The sequence below is a fragment of the Telopea speciosissima genome, chromosome 9, assembly GCF_018873765.1.
Source record: "Telopea speciosissima isolate NSW1024214 ecotype Mountain lineage chromosome 9, Tspe_v1, whole genome shotgun sequence".
NCBI lineage: Eukaryota > Viridiplantae > Streptophyta > Magnoliopsida > Proteales > Proteaceae > Telopea > Telopea speciosissima.
Genome location: NC_057924.1, coordinates 9,272,425 through 9,286,986, shown reverse-complemented (window position 1 = coordinate 9,286,986; position 14,562 = coordinate 9,272,425). Strand labels below are relative to the sequence as shown.

Here is a 14,562-nt window from a genome sequence, read left to right as displayed (position 1 = left end):
CCCAAATATAGTGAACCCATCTTTCATGAGTATAGAGATGGATCAAAGTGAATCTTCTAATATTGGTGAGATGTCCTTGGAAGTTCTCTCAACTCTATTTTGCATTTACGTTTCACTCATTATTTTTAAGAATAATCATCATGATATTTGATTGTCATGACGAGGAATATTCAGTTCATATATTAGACTTAAAACAATTATAAGTCTCATTAAATTCACACGTTTGTTGAAGGCTTTGGCAAAAACTCCCTTTGTAAGGGGATTGATTACCGTATCACTCATATTTATATAAGTCATCTTTAATTTCACCATTTTCTTCTATATCTTGTTTATAATGGTAGTATATTTTCATATGTTTCCTTTTGAGCTGTTTGCGCCACTATTTATCAAGTGTATTGCCACTTGATTATCATAAAATATTTCCACTGGTCTTTACAAGATCTAACCCGAATTTCATTAAGAATCGTGTTATTTAGATTGCATGAGTAGCTGCCACACTATAATAAATGTACTCAACGTCTTTTGTATCTTTTGCAATACTTACTTATTTTTAGCTACCCCAAGAAACAATCCAAAAAGATTCTGTCCAGCACCCTGCCCGGGCTGCATGTGCAGCACTGGATTTGGTGAGGTGTGAAAAGACCCCCTCACCCCTGCTCGGGCAAGGCGCTTGGGCAGGGGTGATGCTGTCTTTTCACACCTCACCAAGTTTGGCGCTGCACATGCAGCCCAGGCAGGTGCTGGACAAGAGCCGAGTCTAGCATCGGAGTGCTATTTCACTTTCGAAAGGTGCGTAAAAGGCCAAGACTACAAAACTACACTACACTATCAAAATAAAAAAAATTTAGGGAAACGTTTAAAAACTATTTTTAAACTTTTGACAACAAAATCAATTTGAATGGAACATATTCATCAAAGACATGCTCGAGCTTGAGGTCTAGACCCAACTCCCGCCCCCCCCCCCAAAAAAAAAAAAAATGAACTCTCTGCATCGGATTTGACTTCAGCTACTTTGGAAGAAGCAACATCTCATGTTGAGGATCTACCGCACCGAGGAAGCCAAGGTGCAAACAGAAAGCCTATCCAAGTTACAGCTCTGCCACCGGCTAATTGTGACCCCTACCCTAGAGAAGGGGCTAATGGGGAGCATGCACGGAAGCATCAATTTGAATGAGATTTCACCTTTTATAGGGTGGGATGGTCATTTCATGCCCCCCTTCTATGTGTGTGGGCACAGACACAGGGGCATGTTGCCTTTCAGGGTTCTTTTTCCTGTATGTAGATGTTTGTTTTAAAGTTCCAATTTAGTCTAGAACCTAGACCAGCCATTATAGGGCCTACCAAATGAAACCAATCGAGGATTTCTATCGAATAAATGGTGGTGCAGATTCTTTCATTGAAATTGTTGCTTTAGAAATCACAAATCTATAGAAATCTTTGCTTCTTCCTGATCCAATTTCTAAAATTCCACTTATTCCGACCGAGTCGATCCAAGATGGAGGCAAATCCCCTGTCCGATTCCAAATTTTTAACCGTTTTGCCCAATAACTGGTCTCTATGTGGGAAATGAAGCCCAACAATCGCAACAACACATACCAGTAAGGTCCAAACGAGCACACATCACAAATCAAGAAATAAACATACAAAATAAAAGTTAGTGGGAAGAAAACATTAATTTAATATGGTGTTGCAAACAATCAAGTACTTAAGTTTCCAGCAATCCAATATCTCATGAGTAAATTAAATTTCACAAAAATAAACTAATGAATAAACATGGACATCTGATCAGATCATGGATCTCTCAGATTTCCTGCACTTCGACTCCGGTGCATAGAGAGCCCTGACCGCAAGTTTTTCAACTTCAAACTGAGATCAAGATAATGGTGATGTTGATCAGTAGTCCCTTTAGTTGCGATTGGTGGCATTTGCCCTCGCCGACTCTTAGACTGGTTTTGTGAGCCCGTGCCTCTGCTTGTATGGCCGTGGCTGGATGAAGATGATGGCTTGTGAGATGCTACATTATGGCTTCCCTTCCTGGTCAGCTTAAGTTCTGATCTTAGGCCACCATCAAATTTATGCACATTGAGCGCTGATCGAGCTGCACGGTCAACAACCTCCTTTGAAGAGTTAGCTTTGATAGGCTTCCTATTCAAGTAAACCAGATTGGGCAGAAGACCTTGCAGATATTTCTTAAGTTGTTCATCTCCAACATTTCTCTGTGCCGGATTGCTTTCCAAGCTAATGGCTTGTAAGGAACTGTAGTTAGCTGCAAGTTGGCCAAGGCTTTTAGCTATTGATATTTTGTTGAAGTGCAAATCCAGGATGTTTAGTTTGAGGAGACGATGAAGACCTTCCACTTCGCTGATTTTGTTGCCAGCTAGATATAACTCCTTAATAGAAGTACAATATGCCAGTCCTTCAAAGGGAAGAACAGAGAAGACAATTAATGCCTATGCCTAGGATGTACACAGCCAAGAAATATGGATAGAAGATTAAATAATCATCAAAGTTACATGTCCAAAATTTGACGCAGGAATATTGAAGTAAACATACGAATTCACCAGACCTTTCTTATGCATAACATGGAGGTCTGTTTGTAATCATCGAAAAAAATCTAAAGAGCCCATATAATGACAGAATCGGTACCTGGAATTATTTTCCTCCACATAAATATTTATATATATATTTTTAATGCTGATTCAGTGGAAGTCTAATTGAACAGGAAAACCAACAAAAGTAATGAGTATAAAAAAGCTAGTTTGGCTAGATAAAGGGGAAAAACATCAATACGTATCATACAATGGATGATCTGTGGGTCCCATATGTGGTCTATTGATCCTATTTTTGCGAGGTAGGAATAGGTTAATCAAACCCTAGGCTTAATACATCTGGTAATACTATTACAAAAGCTAACACTAACTTTTCACCCAAATTAGTAAGTCATATGTGGGTCTACTATATAGTCATTATCCTATCTCTTGTGATTTAGTTTCCAGAAAATCACCTGACTTGAAAACTGCTAAAGGAATCAACCAAGCATCCCGAAAGCACTGATGTCAGAGTTTAACTAACCCGGAAAGTTTCAGCCTAAGACCCAGGCACAGGTTTTCCTTGTTCTTAGTTTCCTTATTTAAATTAGTATCCTAGTTAGAGAGTTAGTCTTATTTTTAGGAGTCTTTTATTTCTCTTTATATATGATGTAATTCTCCATCGTTGGAGATAGATTGAAAAGATGATTTGAGTTGATTGTGTTTGAGAGCCTGCATGGCTGTTCGTGTGCACTCTTCTTCCCCCCCCCCCCCTCTTCTTCTTCTTCTTCTTCTTCTTCTTATGCGATCTCTCTCCCCCTGCAACTTTGGTTCTTCCCAGTTCCCCCTCTTCTCCTAACTGGCCCTCCGCCAATTAAAATAAATGGATACTTAAGGGTATAATGGGAAAACTAAAAAAAATAAAAGAAAAAACATAAGAATCGTGAGGGGTTAGAGTGAGGAGAAGGGTGACCGTTTGGAATTTTTGGATTCTGTTACCCGAACCAGAAGAGAAAACTGAGAAAAAAAATGGCGGAATCGAACGAGAACAGTGTGCGACTTTGACTACGACTAGGACATGGAACCAGCAAGAGGTTTGGACTTCAACTTCGAAGGATGGCGTCAACTTGGAGAGTCGTCTGCGTCTCATTCTGAAACGGGTACAAGTTTTTTTTTTTTTGCTTGCTGTCTCGCTCTCTCTTCTCTTCTCACCTCCCTCCCTTTTTTTGGCTGGCGGAATCCTAACGAGAGGGATGGATTGAACGAAGTTGCAGAAAAAAAGGAGGATGGTGGGGATTATTCTGTGGGAATCACGGATATCACAGTGGGAAGAGGTAGACAATGGACAGTGGGGATGGTTGTTGTGGGAATGGTTGGATTTCTGTGGGGCGGTGGGTTGGGGTTTGTTTTGTTAAGACAGTGGAATCGAAGGGATGGGGGTTTTCTGTGAGCGGTTTTGTTTTTTTTTTGTGTGGGAATCACAAGGCGGTTGCTGCGATTGGGGTTCAGTGGGGTTGAAGGAGAGGAAGAGGGATAGAGATGCTGCGGAAGATGGGAAGGAGATGGGGTACTGGTTTAAGGATAGAACAGCAATGGGGGAAAAAGAATTTAGGGAAGAAGGAGAATGGATTAAGAGAGAAATTGATAGGGAAGGAGATGGATCCTTCGGCACTGATACCAAATTGATGGACGGCCGGTTAGGAGAAGAGGGGGAACTGGGAAGAACCAAAGTTGCAGGGGAGAGAGATCACATAAGAAGAGGGGGAGGGAGGGGAAGAAGAAGAGTACACACGCACTGGCTCTGAAACACAATCAATCAACTCAAATAATCTTTTCAATCTATGTCCAACGATGGGAAATTACATCATATATAAAGAGAAATAAAAGACTCCTAAAAATAAGACTCTCACAAACTACAAAACTAATTCAAATTAGGAAACTAAGAACAATCGGGAAAACAAATACCCTACGTAGCTTACTTCTAAAATAAACAGAAGAAAATAAACTAAAAGACATTATTCCCCATATAGCGTAAATTCCTAAAATCCTACTAGATCCAAAAACTCAAACTGGACCCGGTTCATCTCAATCTGGATACCCAACTGGGTTTGGGTCGATCCAAGCTAGTGTACCTACATAACAAGGCCTGCTGAATCCAACAAAATCAATCCCAGAAATCAACTAGGGAGTTTAAGGAATGGTTATGAAATCAGATCTGGCAGAGGGCACAAACCCAGACCTGAAGTTTTATTTGGAACTTGTTTAATGTAGAACCAAGTCCCCAACTACTGAAATAGGAACCCAACTCTACAACAGGAGCAACAAAGTATGGTCTGCAGATGATTAGATCAGCAGGAATCTCAATCAGAAATAGCAACCGAACAATGCTTCCCAACAATGGAATCAACCTTTGAATGGCCTTCAATAGATTCTTAAAATTCAGAACAGAATACTCACTAAGATCTCTGGGAAAAAAAAATTAGAAGATGGGATAGAATTGGATCAAGCATCCCACTCTCTCCTCAGTGGTGGAGGGTCGGTTAGAAGAACCAGAGTTGGAGGGGGACAGAGAAGAATTCGCATAAGAGGGGGGGGGGGGGGGAAGAAACTTGCACACAGCCCACAGGCTACTCAAACCACAAACTCAATTCATTCTTCAAATCTGTCTCAAACGATGGGGAGTTACATCAAATATAAAGAGAAATTAAAGACTCCTAAAATAATAATTCTCTAACTAGGAAACTAATTCAAATAAAGAAACTAAGAATTAGGAACCAAATATCCTACGTAGCTAACTTCTAAAATAAACTAAAAGCCATTATTTCCCCAAATAACATAAATTCCTAAAATCCTACTAAATTCCAAAAACTCAAATTGGACCCGGTTCATTTTCGTCTGGATACTCAACTGGGTTTGGGTCGGTCTAAGGTAGTGTATCTACATCAATTCCCCCAGTGTAGAGAAAAACTCGACCTCGAGTTTTGTAGAATGGTAGAAATAAAAGTTCATGAGCAGAGGCTATAGGTTTCATGTCTGCAACTTGAAGAAAATCCAAAATATGAAGCTTTGGGGGTGCATCCATGGCTGGAAAATCGTGGGGAAGAACAAACTCATGATGTGGAATAGCTTTCACTACACTGGAATCCGTCGTTACCTGATCCATGATCTGCGCATCTTCCATTGCCACTATTGGCTATTCTGGTTGAGGCTGTATCACTGGTGCTGCCTTTTTTGACTTGGAACAAATGTTGTCTACTAACCCATGAAGAATGAATGTCTGTGGCATGTGAAAAAGGATGTAGGGTGCACAAGTTTCCGTCATGATCAATGATGTCGTTTCGTTCTTTAAGCTATTCTCGACCCAATTCAATAACCCGCCGAGGAGAATCAAACACTTCACAATGAGCTCCATCACAACAATAAGAAATGGAGAATTTGACGAATACATAATCCTCAGAGTGAATAATGATCTGGTCGTTTCTTGGATAACATCTCTACCACAGATAGTGAGACAAAATTGTGGCTTTGCCCTTCATCAATAAACAACATAGCAAGCTTTCCATTGGGTAAACGCACTCTAAATTTGAACACAAAAGGCTCCATGGCCAGTTTGTAATTAAAGGAATCCTAAAGGGTTACGAAGACAGACCAAAGAAAGGATACGATGAATAAAGACTAGGGATCTACTTGGAACAAAATAAAATTAAAGGGGATGAGGTGATAAGAGGGAAAGAAAGGGGTATTATGGGTAATTAAAAAAAAACAAAATAGGAAACAGAACGAACCATGAGAGGGACGGGTATACTTGAAAGAACATGAGAATAAGAGTTTTAAATGAGCTATAGTGGGGCAAGGGCCCTATTGGAAGAAAACAGAAGATAAAATTAAAATGGAAAGGGAGACGAGAAAAGGGTGGGGGAAACGGAAAAGGAAAGATATATTTTTTTGGTGCAAACGAAAAGGATAGGTTCGAGGGAGGGTTACAATAGAATAGACTGATAGTTTTGAAGGACATAGCCGCAGAAGACATAACTTTATCTCCTACCAACAGGGAGCCTCGAAGAGAAGGACGGCGGAAATATCGGAGAAAATGTAGGACATCAGCACAACCAGCGGCGGGAGTTCAACTTCTCCAAGGATCAGGAACAACCACTTCGAAGATGGCGGTGATGTCGTCACTGCCGGAGAGAATCCAGGAGGCCAGCAGTTGCAATGTTCGAAACCGACTAGGAGACCTTCAGCGCATGGCGGAAACTCAAGGAGGGTGTCGCGGTGGGAGCTCTGAAACAGGTATGCACAGCCTCTTGCTCTATCTTCTTCTTCACCTTTTTTTTCCCCTTAGATTTTCTGATTCTCGCTCTCTCTTCTTTCTTCACTCTTTTTTTGTTTTTTTTTTACTGGGTCGAACCCTAGAAGGGGTTGATTGAACTCTCAGAGGGAAAGGGGGCAGTGGGAGCTGTTGCTGTGATATCACAGGATGATATCGCAGAGTTTTTTTTTTTGGATTCGCTGTTGCAGCGTGGAAGAAGGGAAAGGTGTGTTGGGTTTTGCTAAGAGGGTAGAATAGGGAGGGGTGGTCGTTGGAGTCGAAGGGTGTATTATTTATTATTTATTTTTTTCACTGCTGCTGGTCGCAGAACATTAACAAAAGATAGGGGATAGAGGAGAAGAAGAATGGGATGAGAGAGATGGACAGGGAAGGAGTTGGATCCTTCAGCTCTGATACCAAATTGGTGGAGGGCTGGTTAGAAGGAGAGAGGGGAACTGGGAAGAACCCGAGTTGCAGTTAGAAAGAGAAGAATTCGCATAAGAAAGGGGGGTGGGGAAGAACCTCACATACAGCCCACAGGCTACTCAAACCACAAACTCAATTCATTCTTCAAATCTGTCTCCAAAGAAGGGGAATTACATCATATATATAGACAAATAAAAGACTCCTAAAAATAAAGACTAATTCTCTAACTAGGAAACTAATTCAAATAAAGAAACTTAGAAGAATTAGGAACCAAATATCCTACGTAGCTAACTTCTAAAATAAACTAAAAGACATTACTTCCCCAAATAACATAAATTCCTAAAATCCTACTAAATTCCAAAAACTCAAACTAGACCCGGTTCATCTTCGTCTGGATACCCAAAATGGTTTGGATCGGTCCAAGGTAGTGTATCTGCATCACTGAGTCTCTCACCCACTCATAGGTATAGACATCTCACCCTCCCCACTGCATCTCACAGCATAGCATGGTTTCAAAACCAAAACTCTCTTTTATTTTTCAATTCGCTGGCCACTTAAATCCAGCAGCTTTCCCTTATTTATAATTTTTAATCGGTTACATCAATTGAATCCTTCCTTGCCTGGAAAGGAATCCCCTTACAAGCTAGACATTATCCTAATTGGAAACTAATTAAAAATCAAATCCAATCTATATAGTTAGCTGAAATAGAAAGAGTCCTAGGAATAGAAACTACTAATTACATAAACAAATCTAATTAAAAGAAGAAACTATCTTAAAGCTACTAAGTCCCCCGGACCCCACGCAAGGACTATATAAGAAATACAATTAAAATCCCAAATTATAGGAAACCATCACATCTCTAAGCAGCTGGGTCCCACCAGAAAATCTCTCACGCAATATGGTTTCTTGGCAGCATCTTTCTCTAACGCGAGCTGGCATGGGTTCCACAGAAATCTTAAAAAAAAATCTCCCAAATATGCTGGGATAATGGGAGGATGAATCTGAAAAGGTTATTGTTGGATTTCTCTAACCACCATCGATCTACATCATTGTTATATGGTAAGCTTTTGGACTGGGAATTTGCAGAGAGGGTCCCCAGGGATGAGGATTTGATCTCACAAAATCTGAGACGGAAATGGGAAGGTCTAAAGGAGTTTGAACAAACCACGTGAGTGTCCATCAATACCGTTAATTATAGAACAGAAACAGAGCAGGGTAGCGGAAGAAAGAAAGAGGCCACACCTGGTAGGAAAGGACTGAACTAAATTGATAGAGATGAGGAGAAGGCGGCCACACCTGATGAGATGCCAAACAGAATTGATGAGGAAGAGAAGGGGGGCAACCCACAGCCAATCCTTGACTCCAACAGCAATTCAAACCATTCAATATTCAACTCTATTCTCAAACAAAGGGGTTACATGCGCATTAATAAGGAAATCTAACCTCAAAATACAAACTGACTCAAACTAGGAAATTGGAAAAACTAACTCCTACATATCTATCTCCCATTAAAATACAAGATTACAAGGTTACCCCCTACCAACCCTTATTAGACCAAAATCACGATTTGGGCTGGATTTGTCTCAGTTTAGGTTTCCAGATCAGGTCATGCCTGTCCAGCCATGATAATGCTACCACATCACCCCTCCTTCCTTTCTGCCTCTTTCAATACACCATCTTGTCCCACTTTTAATGAATAAAAAATGTTTAAGGGTAGTATGGGCAACTAAGAAAACTATTAAACATTTAATATGTAATGGACAAACAAAAAGGAACATAGAAAAACTCCAAAACAGAGTCTTTGTGGGACAGAGGGAGTAGTTAATTTCTCGAGATTTTCACACGCAGGGTATTTTCATAATTAACTAGATAAAAGTCAGTAATTTATTACTTTCCATCTTGGGGTTATTGGTCTTAGTAAGAAAACTGAATTTCAAATAACCTAAGGAATTAAACAGCACAAACTACACTGTACAAGCAAAATTCTGAGTCCCTAAGTAACAGATACTAGACCTATTAGTCAAGAGTGAACAAGAGACACAAATATGGCCCTAAAGAAGGATATAGAAAAAGAAGAATATCAAAAACTTCCAATGTTAAAAACCAAATTCAACACATGCCTTACCATGACCAATTTTGAAGATCCGATTGTAGCTCAGGTCCAGTATACGCAAGCGTGTAAGTTCACGAAGGCCTTCAATGACGGAAATGTTGTTTTTAGACAGATTTAACACATGGAGGCCCCGTGGAAGAGCACCAGCAGTTATCCTCACTGGAAAAATGTAGAATAAAGATTATGAAATTTATGAGACAACCTAACCCCACTAAGTAAAGCTTTTTTATACTTAATATTTAATCACTCAATGAGAAAAAAACAAGACAGCTTTAGGGACATAATTAAAACATACCTATAGAATTTCCTGATAAATTAAGCACCCTTAGGCTAACAAAAGCACTAAGAAATGGGATCACAACCAACCCAAGATTTGCCAGCTGAGCTGATGTGGACGTGGCAGTCAAAGATGAGATGTAGCTCTTTGCCGCTTCTATGCCTGGAGTGTTTTTAGAATCCAATGCTGTGGAGACTTTCTTTGTCTCATTGATAGACTGGGCAGGTTCACTTGTTTCCTCGAAAGGACTGCTATCCTTAAGATTTATCATACTAACCCACTCCTCAATACGCTTGATCTTAAAATCCTTATTTGGCAAGTCATTCCAGTTTTGGACTGAGGGTTCTCCCAGAAGCTTGTTCACCATGTCTACTTCATCCGTTCCCTCAGTTGTCCAGTCTTTTTCTGGAGCAATGAACCTGTATCCATCACCAAAAATATTCTCACATTTATCTTTTTCATTCTCAGATATGCTGTTATCACATTTATCTTTTTCATTCTCAGATATGCTGTCATCCCTTCTTTGCTTTTCCAGTGCATTTGATCCAACTTCATGATTTACAAACTCTTCCCTCTTGGCATTTTGAGTATAAAAACTATCAGAATTTCTGCAGTTGGCTCCAATATATACTGGGGAAGAGGAACCTTCTCCCGAGTGAGGTGTACAAACACCCAGGTCAGGCAATGAATATGATTTTGCAATAATGGGTGGAGTAGTTGGTGTACTGAGTCCAGAGTCCGTGCCATGCTCACCAGATAACTGGGTAACAAAATCTTCATGTCCTCTTTCACGCTGCTTTGGATCTCCAATTGAGAAAATGCTTTCATTATGTGCTTGAACACAATTCCCTTGAAAAGATTCAGTGATAAGATCTTCATGACACTGATTAAGCAAGTTGATTCCTCGGCACTTCTTGTCAAATGATTCTTTCATATGCACACCATGGTCGAGAATATCAAATATTGCACTAGAGTTCATTTCATGGGAATCATCACCTGTAGATACCTGATATATCTCATCCTCAGCACCAACCCTGGAAAAGGCTCTCCCTTCTCTGTTCAATCCACTTTCCAGAGACCGACTCTTTTTAAGGCACGCCATCTGATGAACTTTAGTATCACCCTCAGTACTCAAATCAGTATTCATTTCCTCGGATTTTGAGCAACACTCAACAGAAGAGGAATTCTGAAGCTGCTTGGCACCAGTGTTGGAAGGGTTATCCTCGTAAGATTCCAAGAGTAAGGGATTCAAATTAGTAGGTATACTGGAAACGTTGAGAGCTTGATCCTGGGCTGTTCTATCTGTTGCTTCAGCAGACAGTTGAACAGTTTTCTAAACAAGAGAAAGATAGAGGATGCTTATAGTTAGGTAGATTATCTTATTCTCCCAAACAAATTAAATTTTCAACTTCAATGAGTCCTAGTTGATTCATGTACAAACCTTTGATTTATGGCAAATGATGTGAGCTTGGAAGCATGAGAACTTAACCATTGTGAAACACAGACCATAACTTCATTCACACACAGACTCTATTATCAATATTGGGTACTTATTTATGAATAACTACCTGGCACATCTAAAACCAAGTCCAAATTACACAGGTTGAATATTTTCAGTGTACAATTACTAAATATCAGAATTTGGGAGCTCCATCAAACTTTTTGAGTCCAGGCCACCAGCAACCTTAGCCATAGTCGAGCGACAGACCCACTGAAACACGGCACAGTCTCCAAATGTGTGATGATTTTGATCTCCTCAACACACATAATATAATCACCCTGTCATAATTACCCCACACCCACTTAGAGGTGGGAGAAGAATACGATTTTGTTGCAGCGGCCAGAGTGAAAAGAACGCACTGTCAACTAGGAAAACCCAATGCCAAACATGTAAAAGAGCCACACGCCTGTCACAAAAGAAACCTATGAGAGGGAACACCCTTAAATTGAATATCATCAAGAGGGAACTGAAAACTGATGCAGTGATGCTAGCTGGACATTCCACATACATAAGATGAATGGTTTTGATATATTGAGATTCCATGGTTTGGTATAATAAAAAGAACACGGTTATTCTATGAGGATAAGTACAATGATCAATGTTCAATTTTCAATGAAATTTTTATTGTCCTCTTTCAAGGCTAATGGGAGCAACATCAAACAATTATCAAACTCACAAAAAACAGAAAGATAAGACCGAAATGGAAATAGCACTTCAGCAGCAATAAAAGTAAAGAATTCATCCTCAGATCGATGAAACCTCCTGACACTGATGATTCTGGTTATGGAGCATCCAGAAATTCGGGAACTTACTGGGTGCATTGCTCTGTGCCTTTTTTGTATGAAGTCCATAAATCAATCCTATCCAAAACATTGCCATAAGCTCATGGTATCCATGGAAATGAGGTTGCTGTCGACTCAATAGGTTCCAGCAGGAGCAGGTCAAAACAGAAGTGGAGTGCATGAGCTAATCTTTTGTTTACAAAAATACCAGTTATGTACCCAATTAAATCCTAGATGATGATGTTGCCACGAAGTAACTGCCTAATATTGCAAAGAAACTACGTATGTTAAAGTTTCATGTCAGCAAATGAGCGGAAAACTCAAGGTGATTTCAATTGCAAAAAAGATAAAATTAAAACAATAAAATCCATTTAAATGATTAAATTAGCTGATATAATGAAAACCTATCGAATTGAATCAATCAAGAAAAAGTGTCAACAAAAAATATACGCAAAGACCCTGGATCGGGATTTCCAATCAGGCGGCCGAGCAGAGATTTAATGCTACGAAGGTAACTAGCAATGTTCATACAGAACTGCAATGAATTCCAAGTTTTCAACAGATGAATTGAATTTCCGGTTATGGAAATCACACAGAATTCATATAGACTTGTGATAGAAGCTACATTACAAGTAGCAGTAGCATAACCTTGTTGCAGATCAACGTTTTGTGAAATAAAATTGAAAAAAAAAAAAAACCAGAGAGACAAAAAATTATGATGAATCCAATAGGAGTGAATTACCAAAACGGCATGTAGTACTCTGACCAGCAAAAGATTGATAAAAGATTGCAGAAACAGATTCGGAAGAAAACTTTAAAGGAAAAAGAGAAGCTGAAACAGAGGGATCTGTTGCTAACCTCTCTAAATCCAGACTGTACAGTAAAGACTCGTTATGAGAACCGGCGGTCGAAGAACAGGAAGAAGCGCTGGAAACCAACTCTGTTTGATTAGGAAGAAAAAGAGAACGAAGGAACCACTACTTGTGGCCTTATAGCTTGGAAGGTTCCAATCCAATCGAAAATGGTGAATAGTCAAAAACACTTCAAAAGAAACAGTGGACGAGGCAAATTCAACGCTAACCAGTTCCAGCCTAACCCTACGGAAGATTAGTCTTACTCAGTCTTCTCTGACTCTCTTGGATTTAAAAGCAATCGACGGTACCGATCTTCCACCAATCTTTTTCTAACAGTTTTTAATTTCTTTCGCTTAAAAGGCAAGAAAAAAAGACTTTTAATTACGTGTACTCCATTTTCTCTCTATAAGAATTAAGAAATGTTTTGAAAAAGAAAAAGGCGTATCTAGGGACGTGGGCGTGTCACGGACTCGCGTCTAAGTTTTAACACACAAACACGTAGCTATGGTCGGTGTTTGGATCCCGAAACTAAAAGCGGCATATCCAATTGGCTTATTTACGCATGAGCTAGGTTTTGCGGATTATCTACTCCATTTCTCTGTCCGGTCCATTTCCCCTCTACCCGGTCCATTTCCCCATGTTCTTGTAATAGTGGGATGACAATGACCACCCTACCCCTATTTGAACACACTTTTTGGATGGGGTCTATCCCTTATTAGAGGGACTTGGGGAAATGGATCGGACAAGAAATGGAGTAAATAATTTTTCAAGTTTTGCCGGCACATTTGAACCCAGGCCATATGCCACAATGCACGGGCTCCTAGGCTCAACTGCTCAAGGCTCAAGCATGGTTTTAGTGCACAGTATCGGATTGGGTATCGGTCACTTTCGAAATCAGTATGGTATTCAATCGTCCATATCAGATAAGTGTACCCATGGTTTACCTTTAAAAATGAGTTTATATATATATATATATATATTACCCCCTTTCCATACCGTTTCATTTATACAGTATCGGCCAAATATCTATCACGTTCAAAATTGTGCAATATCGGTCGTATTGGATGATTTGATACTGATACCTCAAACCATGAACTCAAGACTCAACTCTCCAACCAAGGTTTCAAGTAGTTTGCCGTACAGGCATTGCTCCACGCTAATCTCGCTTAGGGGGTGGCCTATAGGGGTGTAAGTTTGGCCTTGTTGCCGAGCCCGCCCTGGCCATCCTTGCGCACACACAAGGTTTGGGCTGGATTTTTCAATCCTCAGGGTGGGTTAGGGTTGAACTTTTTAGGCTCTGGGTCAGGGTTGGGTTGGGCCAGGGTTGAGGCCTTAGGCTAAGCTTGGCCCTATGTTAGGTTAGCTTTTCAATTTATTGTTTACATTTTACAATTTTTGTTTTGTATTTAATTATCTATTGGTTTATCCAAAAAAAAAAGAAGCTAATTAATTATCTATTGAACGAAAATATTTATAATTTTAAGATTGGACTAAGTTTTTTAACCAAAGAAAGGTCTAATAGTCAATTGAGTATGAAACAAACCAATACCCAATCACATGTGTCTCATTTTTTTAATGCATAGTACAAAGTAAATGACAACAAAAATCAGGGTCAATTAGGGCCAGCTCGGACTAGCCCAGACCGATCAGGGTCGGGTTGGGCTGGGCTAAGCCCTGCAGGGTTGGGCTTGGGCTGAGATATCTCAGTCTGACCTAGGGAGGGGATTGGGCTTGGGTTGAACTAAGAGGACTTAGGGTAGGGCTATGGTAT

At 39.9% G+C, this 14,562-nt stretch overlaps 1 protein-coding gene across 2 annotated transcripts; it reads right to left on the bottom strand.

The window, feature by feature from the left end:
- Positions 1 to 1,635: 1,635 nt before the first annotated feature.
- LOC122640047 lies at positions 1,636 to 12,843 on the bottom strand. 2 transcript variants are annotated; one of them, XM_043833152.1, is made up of 6 exons: positions 12,796 to 12,843; positions 11,096 to 11,561; positions 10,181 to 10,987; positions 9,673 to 10,141; positions 9,390 to 9,536; positions 1,636 to 2,416 (listed from the first exon to the last, which is right to left on the bottom strand). In XM_043833152.1, the coding sequence occupies exons 2-6, from the start codon at positions 11,144 to 11,146 to the stop codon at positions 1,791 to 1,793; spliced, it is 2,100 nt and encodes a 699-aa protein (XP_043689087.1). In that variant the 5' UTR covers positions 11,147 to 11,561; positions 12,796 to 12,843; the 3' UTR covers positions 1,636 to 1,790. The 2 variants fall into 2 exon arrangements, with proteins under 2 accessions (XP_043689087.1, XP_043689085.1); XM_043833150.1 differs by having other exon boundaries at positions 9,673 to 10,987.
- Positions 12,844 to 14,562: the final 1,719 nt, after the last annotated feature.

Excerpts from the sequence above, each read along its gene's own strand:
- LOC122640047 (XM_043833150.1), bottom strand. The coding sequence starts at position 11,146 with ATGGTTAAGTTCTCATGCTTCCAAGCTCACATCATTTGCCATAAATCA. Across the intron at positions 10,988-11,095 it reads TCATTTGCCATAAATCAAAG|AAAACTGTTCAACTGTCTGC; the intron begins GTTTGTACATGA and ends TCTCTTGTTTAG. Across the intron at positions 9,537-9,672 it reads TTTATCAGGAAATTCTATAG|TGAGGATAACTGCTGGTGCT; the intron begins GTATGTTTTAAT and ends ACATTTTTCCAG.